The sequence below is a fragment of the Podarcis melisellensis genome (genome assembly GCF_964234715.1).
Source record: "Podarcis melisellensis genome assembly, chromosome: 3".
Classification (NCBI taxonomy): domain Eukaryota; kingdom Metazoa; phylum Chordata; class Lepidosauria; order Squamata; family Lacertidae; genus Podarcis; species Podarcis melisellensis.
The window spans coordinates 63,108,722-63,133,353 of record NC_138530.1 but is presented as its reverse complement, the minus strand read 5'-3'; the positions used below and the strand labels follow the sequence as shown (position 1 = coordinate 63,133,353).

General features: G+C 41.0%; 1 protein-coding gene across 1 annotated transcript in view; it reads left to right on the top strand.

Annotated features, from left to right (window-relative positions):
• The window catches only part of ENPP1 (ectonucleotide pyrophosphatase/phosphodiesterase 1), a 53,246-nt gene that overhangs the window by 8,836 nt on the left and 19,778 nt on the right, over positions 1–24,632 (top strand). The window contains exons 2-7 of the mRNA XM_081907081.1: positions 10,929–11,001; positions 12,136–12,252; positions 14,479–14,604; positions 16,286–16,346; positions 20,126–20,223; positions 23,434–23,513. Of these exons, the coding sequence (XP_081763207.1) occupies positions 10,929–11,001; positions 12,136–12,252; positions 14,479–14,604; positions 16,286–16,346; positions 20,126–20,223; positions 23,434–23,513 (555 nt within the window). The remainder of the gene's footprint in view (positions 1–10,928; positions 11,002–12,135; positions 12,253–14,478; positions 14,605–16,285; positions 16,347–20,125; positions 20,224–23,433; positions 23,514–24,632) is intronic.

Here is a 24,632-nt window from a genome sequence, read left to right as displayed (position 1 = left end):
ACTCCACACAGGAAGGAAACACACAAGGTAGACGGCACCTCCTGCATATGTGTCTAAGGAAGTGTTGGTTATTCCTGCATTTTCAATTTACCCTAACACAGCACACCATGCAAGTACCAAAGGCTTAAGTTATTCAATACACTCCATGCACTCCGGAGCATTTGATTAATGAAATCATTATTTCTGGATCTTTGCAAAGTATACAGACCTTCTTTCTCCAAGGTGACAGATTACAGGAAACAATGTTAGTGTTATGGTGATAATGGCTGCTTTGCATGAAATATCCTGAAGGGTTGCATAATTTGTGTGAAATTGTCAACAATTTCAGAGGTACTAAACAAAATATCTTTAAGAAATAATGATATTCAACTGGGTTGGCTTCTTTTAAATCTTGTTTAGTCGTTTAGATAGTGACCGACTCTTTGTGACCCCAAGCACCAGAGCATGCCAGGCACTCCTGTCTTCCACTGCCTACTGCAGTTTGGTCAACTACTGCAATTGCTCTTACAATTGCAATTGGTCACCCCTTGCTTTTTCCTGTAAGACCAATTGCAGTCATTAACAGTTGTCAACAAGCTTGCCACACCTATCAGCCAATCAGCTTACCACACCTATCAGCCATTCCCACCACCCTTCTGAGTAATACCCCTCCCCACCCTCTCACTATATATAAGGGTCTGGTGACTTCTGTTTCAGTGTATCTGAAGAAGTGTGCATGCACACAAAAGCTCATACCAATAACAAACTTATTTTTTTTTTTTATAATAATGTTTTTATTTGCTTTTTTCCAAGGTCAGATACATCGTCAGTTATTCAACAAAGGCAGTTTTACAGAAAGAAAAGGAAAAAGGTTATAAGCAAAAAAGAGATCTTACTTTACAAAACAATTTTTCATGATCTACTGGACTTCCCCACATCTTCCATCCCCTGCATCTTTTTCAATAAAATAAAGTTACAGCAAATTAATACCTTGTTTCCTGTGTTTTGTACTTTCCTCAATTGTATATTAGGTTTAGGGGAAATATTGTTAGTTCACAATTCCAACAGTCCTCAATATAGAAACTTTACCCTAGACTTTAGTCATTTCATCATCAGAACTTAAATTCAGCAATATCAAAAATTTGAAATCTGAAGCTTGTTGTCTAAAAACTTAACAAATCCTCAACATTCACATAACTTATAATGTTTTTGTAAATAGTCCTTAAATTTTTTCCAGTCCTCTTCCACTGCCTCTTCTCCCAGGTCTCGGATTCTGCCAGTCATTTCGGCCAGTTCCATATAGTCCATCAGCTGCGTATGCCACTCTTCCAGCGTGGGTAGCTCCTGTACCTTCCAATATTTAGCCAATAGAATTCTTGCTGCTGTAGTTGCATATAAAAAGAAAGTTCTATCCTTCTTTGTCACTCTCTGGCCCACAATGCCCAGGAGAAAGGCCTCTGGTTTCTTAGTAAAGGTATACTTAAATACCTTTTTCAACTCATTATAAACCATTTCCCAGAATGCCTTCACCTTCGGGCATGTCCACCAGAGGTGAAAGAACGTTCCTTCAGCTTCCTTACACTTCCAACACCTTTTATCAGACAAATGGTAAATCTTTGCAAGTTTGACTGGGGTCATGTACCACCTATATATCATTTTCATAATGTTTTCTTTCAAGGCACTACATGCCGTGAATTTCATATCGGTGTTCCATAACCTTTCCCAGTCTTCAAACATGATGTTGTAACCAATGTCTTGAGCCCATTTAATCATAGCTGATTTAACTAACTCATCTTCCGGAACTTCCGGAGGCGGCGCGAAACAGCAATGGCGGTCCTCTTCGCGCTGTGAAGAGGGGCTCCGCGGAAAAGGGTCGTCCGCTACGGCAAAGCGGAGACCCGTTAAGAAAAACCACAGGTAGAGTGAGCCTGTGGTCGTGGGACTCGGCGGGCACCAAGAGCGACCTCGGAAACGAAGAAGGGACCCCGTAAGGGGCTCCGGAACGTGGAGGGGGTAGCGGTGCTGTGAGTTCATCGCTCTTTCCGCGGGAGTGAAGCCGCGCGGCTGCTGCTGATGAGCGCTGACCTTTCTTCCTTGAACATTCGATTGGAATCAACTTACTCGTGAGTAAGGTTTTTGAGATTTGGGACTCTAAATTTCTGAAATTTGGCTGAAAGCGGGAGACGTTAAAAAGGAAGTCCGTCTTCCGGCTCTGTTTAAACACCAAGCAAAGAGCTATAAATCTGAAGCGCTGAGAGGGACTTTTAAGAAGTTGGAGTACACCTTGCAAATTCGAATTAAAGTGCATGGAAAGTTAAGAAAAGTTGAGAATTTCTTTTTTACAAGAGGATATAGGCAGCAACCTCTTCCTTTCTCTTTTGTGTGGATTACAAAGTTTCAAAACAGCTCTCGGGCTGTCTGGATACAAAAATCATCAGACTGCGGTAACTGTATATAAGACTTTAAAGTTACTTTGGGGCTACTTTTGTGGTTACAAATAAGGAACTGTGCATGCACCACTGTAAAGAACACGTACTCTCTGCTAGTTTAAATGAACTTTTGAAGGTTCTACCCCTTGGTTTTCGGTTTTTCTTTAACTTTTGGAACTTTTTGGAACTTTTAAAGAGGGGAATTTAATGGTGGAAACTTTTCACCTTTTTTTTTCTCTTAACTTTTGGGAAGCTCCCCCTACTGGATTGTGGAATATATAGTCTCTGGGAACTGCAGGGTTTTTTGTAAAGCTTCTGCCTGGATGTTTACCTTTCGGTTTGTCTTTCCCATGGGATTTACAATTTGACCTTGCTACATGGACAGCTGTGGAATGAGTGGAGCCGCAAAAACAAGAGCTGCCAAAAAAGCAAAACAATCTGAGCTAATACAAACAACCTTGCCGGTGCAGCCTCGCAGATCATCAGTTCCAATAGTTACAGGTCTGCAAGAAGGAGAAATTAAACAGCCAGCTTTTCGGGACATGGCTGCAGGAGGACTAGATCCTGTATCTAAGGAAATTTTGGAACAGCTGGCAGCGTTAAATAAAAAGGCAGATGAGCAGGCCTCTAAGTTTGATCAGGTGACAGCCACAATCAACAAATTGACTGACCAAGTTTCTAAAAATTTAGAGGCCATTGGAAATTTGCAGGCAACAACAGCAGAAAATCGTAAATTAGCCGAAGAAGCAAATTTAAAGGCAGACCAAAATAAAAAGAGGATAGAGGAAGTAAGAGGAGAAGTAAGACCACTGAGCAGACAGCTTAATGAACAGCAAGCCTACCTGTCCATGGCAGAATTGAAAAACCGGGAAAGCAACCTTAGGATTAGGAATATACCAGAACTTGAGAAAGAAGATTTGATCAGCTACCTGACGGCAGAAATATCAAAGTTCTGGGGTATCGCAGAAGACAAGGACTTTAAAATTGTCACCGCCTTCAGGCTGGGAAGAGTAGCAAAGAAGGACAAACCAAGAGATTGCTTGGTCATTTTGAGATCTAAGCAAGAAAAAGATAACATACTCGGCCTTCATTTTAAAAATACATTGGTGATTCAGGGAAGAACTGCAGAAATCTTCAGAGACATTCCGAAACAGCTGTTGGATTTAAGAATTGCATATAAAGACCTCGCAAGCCTACTGAGAAACAACACAATCCCTTATAGGTGGGAATTCCCTCAAGGACTATCCTTCAGCATTAAAGGGAAAAAAGTGAGAATTAGATCAGCAGAAGACCAAGAAAAATTTTTGAACGACTACGGGGAGGACCTTCGGAAAGGAGTAGCAGGTGCCTGGCCACCACCTCCGCCTGGTGCATTACCTCCAGATCTTGACAGCAAGAAAGACACTCCTACTGGCTAACAATTTGATTCAAGATGTCTCTGCAGCTATTTAGTTGGAACATTCATGGTGCAAATTCCCCTGAGAAAAGGAAAAAGATTTTTCACATATTGAGAAAGGAACAATTGGACATCATATGCCTACAAGAAACACATGTGACTAGGCTCCATAGGAGAGTTTTAATTAACAAAAAATTAGGCCAAGAATTTGTTTCCTCAGACAAAGTTAAGAAAAGAGGAGTAGTGATTTATGCAAAAGAGAACCTAGCACCAAAGTTGATATTTAAAGATGAACAAGGAAGAATTTTGGCGATTGAAATCCAAACACAAGGAGAAAAATTTTTGATAGTAGGAGTATATGCACCAAATGAGGGGAAAGCGGAATTTTACAAAAAGCTGCATGAGATAATGTTGGATCATATAGACTACACTAACATCATTTTGATGGGAGATATGAATGGAGTCGTCTCTACACATATGGATAAGTCACAAAACCAAAATTTGACTAAAGATGGCAGACTACCTAAATCTTTTTTTGAACTGACAGACAATATGGACTTGATCGACATTTGGAGGACCAAAAACCCACTAGGTAAAGAAGGGACTTTCTTTTCTGAGGCTCACCTATCATGGACAAGAATTGACCAAATTTGGATAACTAGAGGGCTGGCCCCTAAGACAAAAAAAATAGAGATCTGCCCTAAAACCTGCTCCGACCATAACGCATTGAAAATGGATCTGAGACTTGTGCCAGCTGGATCCTTCAGATGGAGAATGAATGACACTTTGTTCAGAGATCAGGAGATTGTGAAGAAGGCCCAAAAAACGTTGAAGGATTATTTTGAAATCAATATGAATACCCCGGTGGACAAGAGAACAATCTGGGACGCAAGCAAAGCTGTAATGAGGGGGTTTCTGATTCAACAAAATTCTATTAAGAAAAAACTCTGGAATGGGAAAAGAGATAAGATTTTAGAGAAGATACGAGAGGGTGAAAAAAGACTTAGACTTAACCCAAAGTCAAAAGAAGTGTTAAGAGAAATTAAGTTCCATCAAGCACAATATGCCAAATTGATAAACCAAGAAGTAGAATGGAAAATTAAACAAATGAAACAAAGATCTTTTGAATCAGCAAACAAATGTGGAAAATTATTAGCATGGCAGCTGAAAAAGAGACACAAATTGAATTCTATTACCAACTTGGAGGTTGATGGAGAAAGTATTCAGAAACCAGAAGAAATTAGAAAGTGTTTCCAGAGATATTTCAAAAAACTGTTTACTCAAGGTCCACAGGCGGAGGAGGAGATTATTCAATTTTTAAAAAGTAACGGATTGAAAAAATTATCCCAAGATAAACAAACAACCCTGAATTACAGAATAACACAGCAGGAAATAGAAAGTGCCATTCAGAACATGCAATTGGGGAAATCCCCAGGCCCAGATGGACTCACCTCCAAATATTACAAGGTTTTAAAAGATTATTTGATTCAACCATTAGTGGAGGTGTGTAACCAAATTATGGAGGGGAAGGGGGCTCCGGAATCGTGGAAAGAAGCATTCATCACTTTGATACCAAAATTGGAATCTGAAAAGACTCAACTCAAGAATTATCGTCCTATTTCACTCCTGAATGTGGATTACAAAATTTTTGCTGACACTCTGGCAAGTAGATTTAAAAAAGTTCTGAATGAAGTAATTCATAAAGACCAAGCAGGCTTTCTCCCTGGTAGACATCTGTCTGACAACACTAGGAACATTATAGATGTTCTGGAGCTACTACAGACAAATTTGAACACAAGAGCTGTATTAATTTTTATAGATGCAGAGAAGGCCTTTGACAATATATCTTGGAAATTTATGAAGAGAAATTTGGAAGGGATGGGAGTGGGAGGGGCGTTTCAAAATGGTATAGAAGCAATCTATTCAGAGCAAAAAGCTAAATTGATAGTGAATAATGTGGTGACAGAAGAGTTCAGAATTGAAAAAGGAACACGACAGGGGTGCCCCCTATCACCCCTGCTATTTATCTCGGTCCTGGAGGTACTGCTGAACTTGATTAGAAAGGATCGGGAGGTACAAGGAATACAGGTCGGAGGTAAACAATACAAGTTGAAGGCCTTTGCAGATGATTTGGTTTTAACACTACAGGAGCCAGAATCTAGTACTAAAAGAGCTTTAGAATTAATTTATGAGTTTGGTCAGGTGGCAGGATTTAAGTTGAACAAACAAAAAACAAAGGTTTTGGCGAAAAATCTGACTTCTTTAGAAATAGATGAGTTTCAGAAAGAAACGGAGTTAAATGTGGCTAAAAAAGTGAAATACCTGGGGGTGAATTTGACCGGGAAAAATTTGAATTTATTCAAAGATAATTATGAAAAATGCTGGATTGAAATTAAAAAGGATTTAGAAAGTTGGTCAAGACTAAAACTTACCTTGTCGGGAAGAATTGCAGCTGTAAAGATGAATGTATTGCCAAAGATGTTATTCTTGTTTCAAACCCTGCAGATCGTGGATAGAGTGGAGTGTTTTGGAAAGTGGCAGAAGGACATTACGAAATTTGTCTGGCAGGGCAAAAGGCCCCGGATAAAACTTAAAATACTAACAGATGCTAAAGAAAGAGGGGGGTTTGCCCTGCCGGACTTAAGGTTATACTATGAGGCAGCATCCTTCTGCTGGCTGAAGGATTGGTTTCTACTAGAAAACACTGATGTCCTAGATCTGGAAGGGTTTAACAATGCTTTTGGATGGCATGCATATTTGTGGTACGACAAGGTAAAGGTACATAAATTGTTCAAGAGCCATATTGTCAGGAAAGCTTTGTTTAATGTCTGGACTAGATACAAGGACTTATTTGAAAATAAGACACCGAGGTGGTTGTCACCAACGGAGGCGAAGACCACCAAAGTACTTAACATGGAGAGTGGTTGGGCTAAATATTGTGAGATAATAGAAAAAGTTGGAGATAATTGGAAGCTGCAGAGTTTAGAAAAAATAAAGGACAAGGTGCGAGACTGGTTTCTCTATGCCCAAATTCAAGAGATGTTTAAAAAAGATAAAAAGATTGGTTTCCAGGTGGAAAAATCAAAATTAGAGACAGAACTACTTGAACCTAAGACGAAAGTGCTCTCAAGAATGTATAACTTGCTGCTTAAATGGAATACACATACCAATAACAAACTTAGTTGGTCTCTAAGGTGCTACTGGAAGGATTTTTTTATTCTGTTCTGAGGTGTGTGTGTGTTTTTTAAAGATGTTAGGAGCACCTTACTAACATTACAAAAGACGTAATGTCCACCACCATAAATGTTTTGCCTGCCTTGACACACACTTGGACCCTCAAACCATTTGGACTGCATAATTTCTTCTAACAATGCTTATTTGCAGAACAGCAAACATGGGCAAATCAGGACCAAAATCATGTTGCTTTCATAGTCCAATTGGTTTTCATCTGGAAGATCTTCCAAACTATTATGCCCTAGTGTTCATTGTCTAGCATGAGAAAATGTTTCCCCACTTATCTGACCACCTGCTGCCATTGCCTATAATGTTTGCAAGGTGATGCTTTCTGTTTTCCTCCCACACAGAGGAAGCAGTAAGGAGACAAAAGCTCATGGCTTGAATACAATTGTTTGTTCCAATATAAACAAGCACAAAAATACCTCTCAGAATAAACCAGAACATTTTCTTCTTTTCTCCGTAACCCCAAAGCCAACTCTAAATTTTTCTTCCAAAGTTCCATGTATCATTGTGACTCTCCTGCTCAAGAATGAAATCGGAAGCTGCAATTAATGGAAAGGTCAAATTACACTTTTTGAAAACCAATTAATTGCTCCCCCCCCCCCAAATCATTGCTTTGCATTTTCCCCCAGCTGCAGTCAAACGTTTTTACACATGTTCAGAGTAAGATTTGGTATCTTTCTTCAACTTTTCTTTCTAACTCCAAAGCAATTTGGATTAGTGCATTTGAATGGAGCTCAGCTGTTTGAAGAATAGCTGAGAGAGAGGCTGCTTAACTTTTCCCAGGTTTAGGGAGAGGGTAGTAAAACTGACAAATGAGGGATAGGATATTTGCTAAATTGGACAAAATATAATTAGAGGCAGTAAGAGATTTTACTTTCTTGGGCTCCATGATCACTGCAGATGGTGACAGCAGCCACGAAATTAAAAGACGCCTGCTTCTGGGGAGAAAAGCAATGACAAACCTAGAGAGCATCTTAAAAAGTAGAGACATAACCTTGCCAACAAAGGTCTGTATAGTAAAAGCTATGGTTTTCCCAGTAGTGATGTATGGAAGTGAGAGCTGGACCATAAAGAAGGCTGATTGCCGAAGAATTGATGCTTTTGAATTATGGTGCTGGAGGAGACTCTTGAGAGTCCCATGGACTGCAAGAAGAACAAACCTATCCATTCTTAAGGAAATCAGCCCTGAGTGCTCACTGGAAGGACAGATTGTAAAGCTGAGGCTCCAATACTTTGGCCACCTCATGAGAAGAGAAGACTCCCTGGAAAAGACCCTGATGTTGGGAAAGATTGAGGGCACAAGGAGAAGGGGACGACAGAGGACGAGATGGTTGGACAGTGTTCTCGAAGCTACCAACATGAGTTTGACCAAACTGCGGGAAGCAGTGGAAGACAGAAGTGCCTGGCGTGCTCTGGTCCATGGGGTCACAAAGAGTTGGACATGACTAAACGACTAAAAACAACAACAACAACAACAACAACAACATAATTAGAAGGGAAGGAAATTCCTCAAAGACTAAGAAGTGTGCATAGTTTGTGGCCAGTCCTTCACCATAGCATCTTCAAGTGGTACTTGGACTAGGACCATGTTGTTCTTTGGAGATGCATGGAAGCAAAGTGAAACGTGATTGAGCTTCATCTTATTCTTTGAAAGTTGGCATCCACAACCTAATTTTGCTTGTGGTGAGTGCTGGGTCAATGTAAAAGTGCCACCCTACTGAAAGTGGTTGTTGGTATATTGTTATGGGAAACATTATTGATAACTTACAATTTTAACCCCTAATAGGACTACTGTATCACATCAGATACTCATACTGTTTATTTAGTAAAAATTAATTGTACTGTGTATCCAATAAAATGAATGGTTATGGATCATTTTCATAAATATTCATCTTCCAGTTTGATTTGTTCTGTCGAAATCACTGGGATGTTCTTGCTAATCATATGGCTCAACATTTCCAAGTTCTAGGTACTATGCACTTGTTGTAAACACATGAATATTTTTGTAATGTTCTGAGGTTTGTGGTGCTGTGAACTTGCCTGTGTGTGGCTTGCATGAGAACCCAAAATGACATGAATCAGTGCAGCTCATAAGTAACATTATCATTTCTGTAAGACTTCCTCACCACAGGAAGGGATTCATCCTCTCTCTACCAACCATGATGATATTATGAGGACTACTCATTTAGATGAGTTATATCCACTTGTAATGTGAAACTATTCAGCTGTGGCATTTAGAGAGGTGGCATGGTGGTATTTAGGCATTGTCCAGTTTTTAGTAAACCGTCTGAGGTTTGAGGTTTTTACTCTTGCTACCAGTAGCTGAATTCTAAATGTACCAATTTTGCCTTCTTGTTTTTCAGAAAGATAATCTGAAAACTGTTTTATGCGCTTATCCCTTTAGAAAGAACCCTCTATTTATAATAAAAACAAATAAATTATTATTTCTCTTAGAACATTTACCACATTTGGCACCATCCATCAATGTTCCGCTCTTGTGACATTTCCCTGCATTTAAGTGGAACTTTCACTGGAGCAGCTCTGTTGGACCATCCTCAGAAATGTGCAATTTTCCTATTCTGATGTAATTAGAACTTTTCTATGATGCTGGGAAAACCCCCAAAATGTGACTTAACTTTCATCCTTTGCCTGCACCACAACAGATACCAGATGGCACCCAGGAGAGAAAAAGAGCATAATAACCCTCTTCTATTTGTGTGAAGTGACAACATTAAAACTTCAGCATTGCTGGAGAAGTTGTATGCATGCAAGCTCCTCTTGGTGTCCACAACCTTAGTGTTTGTGAAGAGAAGGCAGCTGTAATTGTTCTATGGTTGCTACATTGTGGCTTAGGTACGCCAGATAATTTTGATGAAAACAGAAGCAGAAATATTCATTGTTCACCTATTTTGCCCTATGTCAGGAACAGAAACCAATCCAGCACTGGTCCCCACCCATCACCCCTAGCCTGCAAATGAAACTTAATCGACGACTTTTTCTGCATTTAAACTGCTTTTGCTTTCAAGAAAATGAATGAACAGTGAGATGAATAACAGACTGGTAGTGCAGCAGAACAGAAACAACACTGATTGTGATGAAGACAAGTCAGAATGAGGGTGCATCTGGGTGCACAGCTCAGCGGGCCAGCAGGGTGGCCCCTGCCTGGCCCAGTGCCATGGGCATGGGGGAAAGGATCGAATGAGAATCGTTGTCTTACATCCCTGGGCCTGTGGTACTTACTATTATGGTACCTGCTTTGCTTCCACACCCATTCCCAATTCCAGCCATTTATGCATTAGATGTGGGGAAGAGCATATAACAACATAACTAAGTTGTCCTAGATGCTATGGTGGGACAGATTAAATGCCTGGCTGTCATGTTTCATGAGACATGTAACATGCAGTTCTAGCTGAACATATAGAATAGGTTGGTTTCTTGTATCACTGCCCTAATGCTGCTTTAACTTCACAGTGTAGTATAATTTTGGGGAATGTTGACTGATTGCTGTTTACCCTCTTGGTTGATTAAGAACTTCCAAAGAACATATTTAATGTGTGCCCTGTGTGTTGTTCTGCATAATGTACAGTAAACATGTGTTGTACACATGATGACAACATGTCAGAGCTGTGATCGCATAGACTGGGCAGAATTGTGCAACTTCTGTTAGCTGCAATTTGAGTTCACTCTGAAAATCTTCATCAATCATTCATTTGTTGTTAATTAAATCTGCTCTTGGAACGATTGTGCTGGAGTCACCAGGGCCAGCTTCATTTCAAGTAAAAGTAATTAAAAGCACTACTTCTGTTTGCATGAGTGAAGATAAGCAATGTGAATTGGTGTAATAAGTATATATATATTGACTGCTATTATCTCTTCTGTTCTAGGTATTATGTGTCATTGTGCTAACAACAATCCTAGGATGTATATTTGGGCTGAAACCTAGCTGTACAAGAGATGGTAAGTAATGAAGAATGCTAATATAAGTAGCTGAGTTTCTTTACATATAAAAGGTTCACCTTGCATTCATTAGGTACACAGCACCCACTATTGGTTCTGCCCTTTTTCCCATTTATGAAACTTTCCATTTGTCATAAAATTTCTGTAACAATCTTGTCATAATACACATTATGAATGCAAATGATAAAGTTTTTATTAGGCCTTTTTTATTAGGAAATCTTAGTTAATTAAATGAGGGATACAATCAGATAGGTGCACTTGTGGGAATGAGTACAATGAGTCCTGCTAGAGCAATGAGGCTTCCCCCCCTTGCTCTGTGCCCCCAAGTTGGCTCGGGGGGTTGGAAGAACCTCCAGGATCACACAGAGGTAGGGGAGGAGAGCTTGTTCCATCGGGCAAGCAGAAATGCTTGCATTTATGGAACAATCATAATTGCATGACATTAAATTGCACTCAAAGGCAAGTGAAAGTCAGACAGCCATCCTATAAAGTCCCTTTACCCAAAGCCCATGTACAGTGACTAATCCATTGTGTTTATAGCTGTGGTTCTCATGTTGCTTATGTTTCATGCAAAGGCTTCCACATTGTTTTGCCAATGGTACACTTAACATACTGCAGAAAAGGCAAACATACCAAACTTGCATTGTATGCTAAATGAGCTGTTTGAGGAATTGCATGGGTAGAAATATTTATGTGTGTCACATGAAGGAGACGTTTTAGTCAGCAGATTTAACAATTTTCCTACTTTTAGGCCAGTGCAGAGCCCAAGGACATCATTTGAGCTCTGCTTTCAGTTGTGGATTATCACTGGTAGAAATGGCATATTTTGTTGCTTCTGCACAGATCCATTGAGCTAAGTTTTCTGGTGAGGAAGAAAAACCAATGGGGCTAATCAAAATAGCAGTATTGCTGCACAATCTCTATTAGTTGCAGTGGAAGTCTGTTGGCTCATATATTTCTGCGCAGATTGCTCGCCATCCATGCACAATTTCCACAGTACTTTTTGTTAGACTAAGAATTAGTGAAGGGGATCTATTTTTTCATGCAATTTTACTCCTGGGTCCATGATGAAATGATAATTAATGTAGTATCAATGTTCAATTGCTAACATCAAGTAAATATAAAACATTTCAGTCAAAACCTGCAAAGGCCGTTGCTATGAGAGAACATTTGGAAGTTGCCGCTGCGACAAAGAATGTGTTAAACTTGGAAACTGCTGTTTAGATTTCCAAGAAGCCTGTATAGAACCGGGTAAGCATCACTTTTTTGTATAAAATTTGTTCCTGTTCTTGAAGCAGCTTAGCATGTGGGTGAGCTGGGAGACACGAACCAGCTGCTGTCCTCTTACAGCTGTCCCATTGCCATTTCAAACCATCATAGTCTGATTAAAACACTCTGCATTTTTCCTAAACAAAATGCTGCTTCTAAGACTACAATGGTTATTGCTGCTGTTCCATGAAAGTGCTTAGACATTTTAGAAAATGACAGAGCCTTCTGCAGGCAAAACAACTCAGTTGCTGCATACAAGGACCAGGTCAGATGTCCCTGTATATTGCTGGTCCCTCAGACTATCTAAAGATTAGTGGTACAGGGAATGAACTGGAAGGTAGGAGCGGTAGATGGGGAAGAAACGTGTGCTCAGTTCTCTCTCCTACCTATTACTTTCCCCCTTAAGTCCTCTCCTCTGAGCTATTTCTCACCACCTGTGGTTCCCATATATGTTTTTGAAATGGCTGGGGCATTTCTGAAATGGCTGAACAGGTTTCAGGCAAGCACCTGGCTTCTGCTTTCTCCCTTCAAAACATGCCTCCCCACTGCCAGCTCATCTGATGTTTCCAGAAATTTGCCATCCAATGCCTAGCTCGGCCCTAATACTTGACTCACAGAAAACACTATACGGTGGTACCTCGGTTTAAGAACAGCCCTGTTTAAGAACTATTCGGTTTATGAACTCTGCAAAACCAGAAGTAGTATCCCAGTTTGCAAACTTTACTTCAGTCTAAGAATGGAATCTGAACGGTGGAAGGGCACTGGCAGCGGGAGGCCTCATTAGGGAAAGTGGTGCCTCCGTTTCAGAACGGTTTCAGTTTAAGAACAGACTTCCGGAACGGATTAAGTTTGTAAACTGAGGTACTACTGTATCCTATTAATGTCATGCCTTCTTCCCACCATGAAATCCTATGGGTCATGACTACTTTGCTAAATTTCACCTAGCAGTTCTGTGAAAGTCAGTGGGGATGCATGAAAACTAATACAAATTTAATGTTTTGTTTGTTTGTTTTTTACTGATAATTCAGACTGATGCCAGATCAGCAAGGTGCAGTGGTTTTGTTCTCAGCATGAATAGGAAAGTTGTATCCTGACTTGAAAGGGAGCTAAACCATAAAGGCAGTTTAACACTTTTTTTCCTGTCATGTTTCAAGAATTTAGAATTGTATGGATATCAGGCCTGGCATAGGAAACGCCAAAGCCACAATGATTTTCCTGTTCCAGAGCTCCTCTTTCTTTCTTTCTTTTTTTGAAGCAGCACTCTGCTAATCCAGGAATTACAGTGATGCAATGTCAGGGGCATTGTGGAGAACTAAAATAGCAACCCCTGGCACTCCTCTGCAGGAGTCAGCTGCACCATTCTGGGGCTCTTTGTTTTTCTCCTTCTTGGTGCTCCATTGAGTGCTGGGAACAAGTAAAAGAAGTAAGGCTCCGCGGAGCCCAGAGTAGTGCAAAGAGTGGTGCTTCTCTGTTGACTGCTTCCACTGCAGCTGCCTGCCCGCTCAAAGTAACATGAGCTGTTGTACTGCACAGTTGCTTCCTGCTGATAGTTCTGCCATCCCCGTCTTCCCCAGAGGAATGCAGGCAGTGGCTCTTCTAAGCTGCAAGGTGGATAGGCAAAGAGGAAGCATCTTCTGGGCAAGGAGTGGAGAAGATGATGAGTGGGGAGGAGCTGCTGCCTGTTCTACTGTGAGCTGCCTGTGCTGGCAATGGAAGAAAAGCATGCTTGCCTTGTACTACTCTGGGTTCCACAGCCCAATAATGTTTTCTATCTTTCCTGATAGTGGAGGGCTGGAAGTCAAATGAAAACAAATTAAACAGGCTGCAGGAGTCAGAATGGCATAGAAGGTGGCACTCTTCTTTTGGCATTGGTTGCCCACCAATGGTAGCCGAGGTGGTGACTTCTACTACTTTTTACCCAGGCCCCCATCTGCTAGTTGAGGCTGCTAGGGATTGGGGGGGGGGAATCATAGACATGGAGGTTTCCATAGAGGGCACCTTGCCAACAACCCCCAAACCTGGAGTTAGACATATGGAGAAGATATTAAAATGACTAGCTTTTATAAAGGCAACATCTACAAAAGTGCCACCAAAGAAACGACGGCTCCTTTGATTTGTACCCATATAATTGCATTCAGATAGCCTTCTACACAATACCCAGCTCAGCCATAATTAACTAAAAGTGGGGCGGGTTCCATGCATTTGCAGCTCATATATGGAACTGTACCAAATTTCGGTGTGGGGAGAAGAATCGGCCAGAGTACCTCTGCTCCTGTTCAGAAGACTGTGTGGAAAATAACAACTGCTGTGTCAATTATTACTCAGTGTGTGAAGGTAAAATATTATGTTTGTTTTATCGCTGACTGGTTAAAAGCTGTGAAAGGGAAGTATTGGACTGGGTTACTTGCTCTATTTGGTCAAGGTATAGATAGCTGCTTTGATTTGAATAATCTAAGGAAACCTATCCTTGGCTGAGATCCAAAGAGCTACTGTTGCCATACTTGGAGTTGTCAAGCACATAGACACTTTATGGGGGGAAACAACAACAACTCTTATGTCAGGTAGCCTGTGCTTGAAAAACAATAAGTAAGTGTGGCGGATTATGCCCAGTAGTCAGAAGATCCAGGCAGGCTCCATCTGGTTCTTGCTGATCTAGGGCTGCCACAGTCTCCACAACAGCATTCTGGCAATCTTAGGAATTGCCCAAAGGATTTGGGCACATTCTGTTGGGCTTTGTCTTCTCTCCTTCAAAAATGGGTTTGCTATTTGGCATTGGAGGCTGCCGCTCAAGAATCACAATCCCACCAGTTAAGTGTAGCTGAAGAATCCTTTTAATCTTGATTCCCCACCAGGACCAGACTAGATGTAATTGGGCCAACCAAATAATTTTGTCACTCACATGTCTCCACCGTTCACAGATAGAACAGGGACTTTTGATGAAGCATTTGATTTTCACCTCAAATGGAGAGCATGGGTGGTGGCGGATGAACTTTCCATCATCCCTATCCTTCTGTCATGTGTTTCATTGTTTCAGCCACTTTTCATGGTCTGACTCACCAGCAGTAGCTGCATTGGGCTAAGAGAAAAATGGCTTGAGCAGCAAAGTTTGAAGGTGCAGCATGGGAATGGGCATAGGTCCCAAGACTGCTCCTATAGCTAATAATAATAATAATAATAATAATAATAATAATAATAATATGGGAAGCAGCAGCCATCAGGCCAGCTCTGCTGGAATAAGCACTTTGAAGATTACAGCTTATTATCTCGGGGGAGGGGGGTTAAAAAGAAATGCTGTCAATATTCAAAACAACGTTTTCTTAATTGCTGCTATTATAAGTATTTAGGGATGAGATACAAGATGTAGCTTAGGTGCACACTCCCACACAATAATTATTTTTGTTTTAAAACTTTTTTTTTAAAAAGTACTGCGGATCCCATCTTAAATTGCTTTAAATTCCTTTGGGGGGCACTTTTTATGGGGTATGGGGACAGCTTCAGTAGCAGATGGGACACCACCACTTCTCCTGACCTCCAGTTGAGCACATCTCTGCTACTTACTAGGAGATAGAGTGGAAGATAGTGGTGAGGTCAGTGCAGTACAAACACACCTGCAGAACCAATCTGACATTCCTGCTGGTGCATTTGTGCCATGCCAAGCTCCCTGTTGCCTGGCCCTTCCTGTCAGCCTCCAGATAAACAGCAGCAATGTGATGGACCAGAGGGTAGGTGAGTGGGGGGAGGGCAACATACCATCTGCAACTGGCAGCTTCTTCAAGAAACAGAAGCCCCAATCCCACACTTCTTTGACTCCCAACCTATATCTTAGAATGAGTTCCTAGAAGTTGTACCCCTACTTTTTTATGCATTAAATGGCCATGTTGATGGGTTTCAATGTCAGGAAATGCATTGCTTTTAACTTCCCCTACTTGCATATCAAGTCAGTTTCCCCCCTTCACATAACAGAATGCTACTAACAATTGAATAATATACTGATATCCTTCTTTTTGAAAATAAGGAAAGACAAGCTGGCTTGAAGAAAAATGTGAGGACTTAAATGAACCCCAGTGCCCAGAAGGGTAAGAATCTGTATATCTTTTGCATCTTTCTAAAAAAGAGAGGGTGATGTGGCACTGTCAATCTTTCTGTAGTGGTTGTGCAGCAACATCTGAAGGTGTCACAGTCTCTCATCCCTGCCATCCTTCCTGACATAAGTTTCTCTCTTCATATATTTCTTGGCATTTCTTGGCCCAGATTCATGTTCACAGAGGCTGATGGGATTTGGACATCTGAACAGCCATTAATGGACAGCCACCTATGCTTTAAACCATTCTTCCAGACTGATCCTTTCCTAGTTTTCCAAAAGTTTTTAATGAGATTATAAGGATTGAGCTGTTCATCATAAGGCTTGGCCCAGACTGGTTGTATTCAGACTTTCAGTGCTCCAACTAAAATTAGTCATTGCTCCCACAAGCATCAACACAAATGTTAGTGGTAGAGACCCAGCTAAAGTTAAGCACATTAATCCCATGGATTCCAGTTGGAATTCTAGTGGGGCAAGTCTCACTTTGTTCAAGGGGACTTATTTCCAAGTAAGTGCATATAGGATTGTTGCCTGAATATATATAACTTGGACTGGATCTTACCTACTGAGAATCAAAAGAGCAGCCGAGAAGGAAACAGTATCACATTTGGAGGTGTTTTGCCCTTCTAGGCATATGATGTGGGCCAGTTTAAATGATATAGCCAGTTAAAATAAATATTCAATGAATTCCCATCCCACTCTTCATCCCAAATGAGCCCAGGGTGGCAAACATAAAAAAAGTCAAAACAATACAATTTAAAGCAAAACAAAATATATTTAAAATAATTTAAAGACCAACTGAAACATTTCAAAACAATTTTTAAAATATCTAAAAATATTTAAAAATATTTAGCATATCTAAGAACATTTAAAAGTAATCACAAACCCTCACAGTTGCTAATTTTCAAAGTTGCCATGGCTAGTGTTTTTCAGCCATCAAATGTATTTCCTATTTATCTCCTATTTACAAGTCTGGTGGCAGGTGCATGCATGTTCTCAGTGACAGCAGCTAACCCAAGTCCACTCAGTGTTGGAAAACTCATTGTCATCTTGTAGAGCAAGGTAGTGCAATTTGATAAGACCTGACTGGAGTTTTGCTTTGCCTCTTTTTGTGGAATGAAGAATCCTGGTGTTTTGTCTGGATGCATTCTCAATGTTTGTGAACATTGTAAACAAGGCAAAGCTATCAATCTTCTTGGACATAACAGTCTCTTATATGAGGCAAACTGATTGACATATGACCAAAGGGAAACAGTTTGGATGAGGAGCGTACTATATTTAACTTGAGGTTTTTCTTGCCAATGCCAAACCAGAAGACAATTTGCAAAAAGAAACAAGTTACTTCCCAACCTGTTATTTTAAATTGGCTAGACATTTCATTCAGTTAAAAAATTGGCACTAAGCATTGATTTGAAGCTCTTATGCTGCCTGAGGAATATAACTTAAAAAGATTTCATATATATAGTAAACTAGCACTTCAAGCTTAGCCATTTTTCTCAGAAGTCCTACTAATTTCAGTGGAACATTAAAACAACCTTGCTGATCAGACCAAAGGACCATCTTGTCTAGCCTCCTTTTCTCCCAGTGGCCAACCAGGTGTCTCTGGGTTTTCCATAAGCAGGACATAAGCCCAGTACTCCCTTCCCATTTGTGATTCTCAGCAGCTAGTATTCAAGACACTCCACTTCTGGCACCATAGCCATCATGGCTAGTAGCCATTGATGAATCTTACTTCCCACCAAATGTGCTTCAGAGAGCAGCCTTACCATGATAAAATCTGCTGCTATTTAAATGTTTCGTTGACTATAAAATAAACTCTAGTATGGAACAAAGAGCATGTGTGTGGAGGTGCTATCCAACTTGCAAAAGAGAAAAGGAATGATGGCTAAAAACTAAACAGAAGACAATCAGCTGCCTGCTGAAAAGTAAATGCACAACATTCTTATAGAAATATGAGAATTCTGGGTACTTAACCCCAATCCCAAGGATATTCTCTCAGCCTTTGTTTGTGTTTTGTGCCCATTTTTTTGAGATGACAGGTTTAGAACAGATTTGGTGAAGCTCAGATGATACATCCGCTCATAAGAAAAGTACAGAACTCCTTTCACACTTTCTTCAGAAAGCGTTGGTACATTTCATCACTACATTTGACTTAGAGAGGTGGATCATCAAGCCAAATCCACTGCTAGCAGCAGAAAACCTGCCTGAAGCATGTCTATCTTATTAAACGCTCCTCTCCAATAGAGGGTACTTTGGTATATAGTGAATACCTAGGTAAACTTAAAAGATCACCCAACTATTTTAGCTAAATGTGTCAAGTCCATCAAAACTAATGCAATCTCGTATTTTTGCATCCTGTTCTTACAGATCCCCAGTGATCGAGATTCTTTTAATTAATTAGCTTAACCAGTGCCCAACCAGTTCCGCAGGTTTCCCAGACATTTTTCCTAAATCTTTCAGGCTCCGGTCTGAGCTCATTACAGTACCTCTTATATAAACATCAAGTGATTGCCATTCTCTTTAATGACAACCCTTTAGGAATGCCATTCCCCATCACCACTCCTCGCCGTCCCTCCAACAGTGTGATTGTATTGTAATATTAAGGTTTTACAGGGACTGATTTCTATATGAATGTATTTTTTTTTACTAGTTAGTACTTGCAATATTTATTACTTCTAATGATAACCCTAGTTTAAATTATATGCTTTTACATATCATTTCCAGTGCATTATATTATATTTGGATATATTTATTAAATTATAATTAACAATATGTTATTGTTCTATATTTATTTGACTTCTGTGCCTTGGGGGTACCATTCTTTCTAAAATGTGGAAACTAACTTGATGAAGCAAATAAATTGAAAGGACTCATTGTAGTTACCAAGGAGATACTGTAAATGAACTTTCCAGCATATTTATTGCACTAGAGTTGCCTTTGGCTAGGATCATGGCAACATTTTTTGAAGCCCCTTATGCAGAATATGTCATTATGCTCCTTGCTATGTGTTCAGCGCTTTTTTCCCCTAGATCAGGCGTCAGCAAACTTTTTCAGCAGGGGGCTGTCCCTCAAACCTTGTGGGGGGGGGGCTGGACTATATTTTGAAAAACAAAACAAAAATGAATTCCTGTGCCCCATAAATAACCCACAGATGCATTTTAAATAAAAGCACACATTTTTTGTCATTGTAAAACACCAGGCAGGCCTCACAAATAACCCAGAAATGCATTTTAAATAAAAGGACACATCCTACTCATCTAAAAACATGCTGATTCCCGGACTGTCTGTTGGATTTAGAAGACGATTGGGCTGGATCCGGCCCCCGGGCCTTAGTTTGCCTACCCATGGTCTAGATGTTCAGTCTTTTCACACAATGAAAAAGGGTGTGGAAGTATAGCTTGAATTTATCTAAATGTGTGGCTTTTAAAAATTAGAATTGGTGAGATTGGTGCCTGTTAACCCTATTCAGGTGTCAAACAAATTGTGGAGCAGGTGACTGAGGGCTGCTGGCACCTTTGCGTCTCTGCCGGCCTTTCAAAGGATCCTGGATCAGAGGGAAGCTTAAGCATATAGAGTGGCTCCCCTCTTCAGACTTTCCCTTCAATCTGTAGACAGCAGGGACATGATGGCATGTGTGGGGTCATTGGGTGTGGTCCCCTCTCTTATTTATGAGCACATGGGGGAGAGCACCCAAAGGGGCGTAAAGAGTACTTGGAGAAAGAGTGAACAGCTAATAAATTCTTGCCTTTAACTGTCTCATTTCTAATTGCTCAGGTTTTCAAAACCTCCACTGTTGTTGTTTTCCTTGGATGGATTCAGAGCTGAGTATTTGCACACATGGGGTAGACTTCTTCCTGTTATTAACAAATTACGTGAGTAGCTTCTCTGTCTGAGCCACAGCATGTTGATCTATTAAGAATGTAATAATAAATCTAAACAGTACTTTCCCCTTGAACATGTTGTCTGCTCTCATGAGCTTCTCACACTTCCCGTAAACTCATTTTGACCCAAATGAGGGTGGCAGTTTTATAGCGGCTGATGAGTCAAAAGACAAGAGAGACTTTGATGAAGCCAAGCCTGGATTCTATGAAGGACAGGCATGATTAAACAACTGTTACTGTGGCTGGACAGCAATCATTTTGAAAGTGACCACAGTTCAAAACATGGAAAAATTTGGCGAGACAAGACTCTTGGACTCTTAAGGAGTTAGTATTAGGGATGAGGGCAGAAGAATATTAAAAATAGAATATAGTCAGCAAGAATTTCAGTTGACTTGATTTTTTTTTTAAAAAAATAAAGCAGCAACTCACACAACAAATGCCCAACACATGGTTTATTTATTTGAATTTCAAGCTGGGAGAGTTGGGGGGGGGGGGAGAGAGACAAGACAGAAGACAGTTTTGCTCACCTAAATTGTTCCTGTTGACTTCTCTTCCTGTTCCCCTCTATCTGTCCACCCTGCTTTAGTGTCTGTGTCCTATCTCATCAGGAGCAGTGGGTGTTTTTGTTTTGTGGTGTGTGTGTGTGTGTGTGTGTTATAGAGAGTTGCAGTGGGGAGATGGAAAGCCCCATTGTGCGTGAAAGCTCCATCACATCATTATACTTGTGCTTGCATATCTCTAGATCATATCCATTATGCATACTGGTGTGTAGCACTGCAAGAGCAAAGTCTATGCAGTGGTATGCAGCATACTGAGAAAACAATGGAACATTGATTGACTATATAAAAATTCAGGGGGCAGAATTAGCCTGTAACTTAGCAACATAGTAATTCCGGGGCAGTTCATTGTTTAAATGTTTAGATATCTAAAAAGTTGTAAAGAGAGTGAGAGACAAGTGCTTAGTGGACATGTTTTGGCAACAGCACAGTATTTCTAATTTTACAATAATGTAAGCATTTATGTTGAATTAGCTTGCTAATCAGAACAGGGAACAGGTACAAACACATGCACACAAACCAGTTTCTAGAACAACTTTCTTTTGCTATGTTTATTAGCTACAGCTGTCACATAAACACAGGCTAAGTTCATTTGGAAGGTGGCATGACATAGCATTGGTCTAAAAACTCTAAAGCAAAAGTAGTCAGTATGGTGCCCTCAGACTCCTGTCATCCCTAACCATGGACTATGCTGCCTAAGGCAATAACACCATGTTGGCCACCCTGTTCTGAACCTTTGAGCCTGTAGCCTTCTATCATTCTGAGACAGAGGGGATGTTGGATACTTTAATTTTGAGATGATTACCAAATATTTTCCGTGAGTTGAATTAAAGAAGCAAAATGTTTGCATGTTTAGTTTCTGAAAATCTCATTTATTTGAATATACAGTAAGGAATGTCCTTGTGGATTTGCCTAGGAGGGTCAGCTGGACTTCTTTCAGGTCTTACCTAATGCTTCCTCATCCTGCTTAATAGTAGTGGGTGGTAGGGTAGCAGCGATTACCTGAAGGGAGAATGGGAGGTACAAGGCTGTGGCGAGGCCAGCACAGTGCAAACACACCAGCAGGAGCTGGTGGCATTGATTCCTCTGCTGGAAGGTCAGGCAAGTGCCATCACCCTGCTCTGCCATCCACTACTGCTCTTTAACCTGAAAAGCCCATAGTGTGAAAAGAGGATGAGGAGTGGAGGAATAAGGTCATGGGGCATAATAAAAGCCCAGAAGGACTCCTATCAAGGTGCCATTCGTTTGATCACTGTCACGGCCACCCAGGACGGGTCCCAGCTCACCAGAGACCTCACTCCGTTGCAGTTTATTTACAGGAAAAGTTTATTGAAGATTTCTGCTTCTCGTACAGTTCAGCATTGTGGGCGTACGTCTGTCACGTTAGACCGCTGAAGTCCCCTCTGACTCCTCCCCTCTTCCACACCAACTTAATAGCCTGGCTCTAGACCACCTCTTCCTCTCCTTTCTTTTCCGCAGGGTCTTCCTGCCCCCCTGGGTTCCCTCTCTCCGTGACTCGCCTGAGGCTGAATCCTCTGCCGCCTCTTCCCCCCTCCTTCTGGCTTTAGGGCCGGGCTCCTCCCCTGAGCTCTCTCCACTTCCGCGCGCCTCTACGTTTGAACTTGGCGCGCGTACGTTGCTGCTGACCTTTCTTTCGACCGCTACACCACCCCTTGTTCTGCTCTCCACCCTTTCCGGCTGAACACCTTGCTCCAACCCCCTTTCTCTGTTCTCTCCTAATCCTGCTCCCTCCGAGAGGCTGACGACTCCACCCCCTTTACTCCGTTCCGGCTGAGACGCCTCTTGCTGCGTCTGTCTTCCACTGGGCTCCTCTCCGCTTCTCCCTTCTCCTCCCTTTTGCTTGATTAAGGTAACCCCCTTTTGAGAATCCTCTGACTCGCTGCTCAGACTCGTGGATTCCCTCAGAATTCCGTCATCTTCTTCCTCATCCTTCTGCCCCTCCTCCCACTCGCTCTCCGTCTCCTCTGTCATCTCCTCCTCTCTCCCAGAAACCCTGACAATCACGATTACCCATTTCAGAGTGGTAATGAATGGCATGTTACTTTAAGAAATGAGATGAGAAGGGCATTCTTTAGAATGTGTTTATGGTAGTATAAGTTCTGGAGATTATTTGTTTTCTTTTTAAGTTAGCACTAGAAACCAAAGACTGTCTCTGTAGATTTCTAAAGATTTAGTTTATTGATCTAGCAATGTAGGGTGGTCATAAACTGAAAACCACAAGAGGCAGAACTCTAAAGTGGAAAACTGTTAGCGTCAAAAGTTCCTATGTTATGTTTACTCTCTTTATGTTTATGAGGGTCAGTTGACGCATTCATATTGCTGTGTGGTAGCGATTTGCTATACAGAAACAAATTGCTATACAGTAGTTGTTGTCTGGGAGGAACTCCCCATGGCTCCCCCAGACAGTTTATGTGAATATAGTTGCCACTCGCTGTCACTGCAAGCCAGTTGTGCTCCAACCAGCTACCAATCCATAAATGCAGCTGGGGAAATGACCTTTGGTGCAATTGACAATTTTGTCATATTCTTATAGCACTTTGTAAAGTATTTGTATGAAAATATATATTATCTGTCAATGTGGCATTGTTAGACAATTCTAATTTTATTTTGCTTCCTACAAAAGGAAAATGTGGAACATACGCTCATGGCATGAGACCAGTGTATCCATCAAAAACATTTCCCAATCATTACAGCATTGTCACGGTAAGAGCATCTTGGGATTCCTACACACACACAACCTATGGAGGGAGAAAGTGGATTTCATTCTATTTCATTTTCAGTTCATATCATTAGTAAGAGAGCTGTAGTTATGCAAAATTGTACAATATTGCAGTCAGCACGTTTTAAGAGAATTTTGGCTCTCAAGTTCCATTGCTTGTTAATAGTGTAAGGATTCTTGTGGGAAACAGAAGGATAACTGCAGAAAATGCATAATGCAAATGTGTACCTGTGAAATGCCTAGATGCTAATACCAAGGAGGCAGACCAGTTCAGAGAGGTGGGCAGGGGCGGAGGAGGAAGAAATTAGTTGCTTGCCTAAGGCAGAGCTTTCATTTTGCTTTGTGCATGATAGCTGACAGAGACTAAAAGGGGTAATTAATGAATCTCGTTATCCTTTTGCTAATAACTAGCCATTCTCACAGTCTCAGGAAGTGCTTGGTGACTGCTTCCCTCAAATTCAGATTCCTCAGTCAATGCCATTTCTTAAGTAAAACATTAGATCAGTGTCCTGAAAAAAGCAAATTAAGCCTTGTTATCATCTTTTTATCACCTGGATACTAGCAATTACCCCTAAGTAAGACTATAAATCCCAAGCCTGAACATCTGCATGTTGAGAGCAGGGGTAGCAGGGAATTGGAGTCTTAACAACATCTTGGAATCACCGTTTTGACTACCCTTTAGAGACTCATAACCATTTAGGGTGCCTTGTTACTGTCAGTACTTTGTGGAAGAGATTCAGTCACATACCAGAGCTTTATATTTGCACAATTAAAGTGGATTAAAGTACTCTGTAATTCTAGTGCAATGAATCCACTTAAAATCAACCACAGATTTTGTGGTTTGGAAAGTGATGGGGTGAATAAACGATTAACAGGAAGGTGTGTAAACCCCCTCCCAACCAAATTAGGAGGAATGCAGGATGAACAGGGGTGCCGACTTATAAAAAATATTGGGGGGGGCGGGGGCCCATACCGACTTATAAAAAATATTGGGGGGGCCCAAGACCTCCAAACCGCTGCTGCTGGGGGAACGAAAGGGGCGAGACCCAGGCTGCCCCGACCTTAAGAGAACCTGTGAGGGCTCGCCCTTTGCGGCAGCCAAT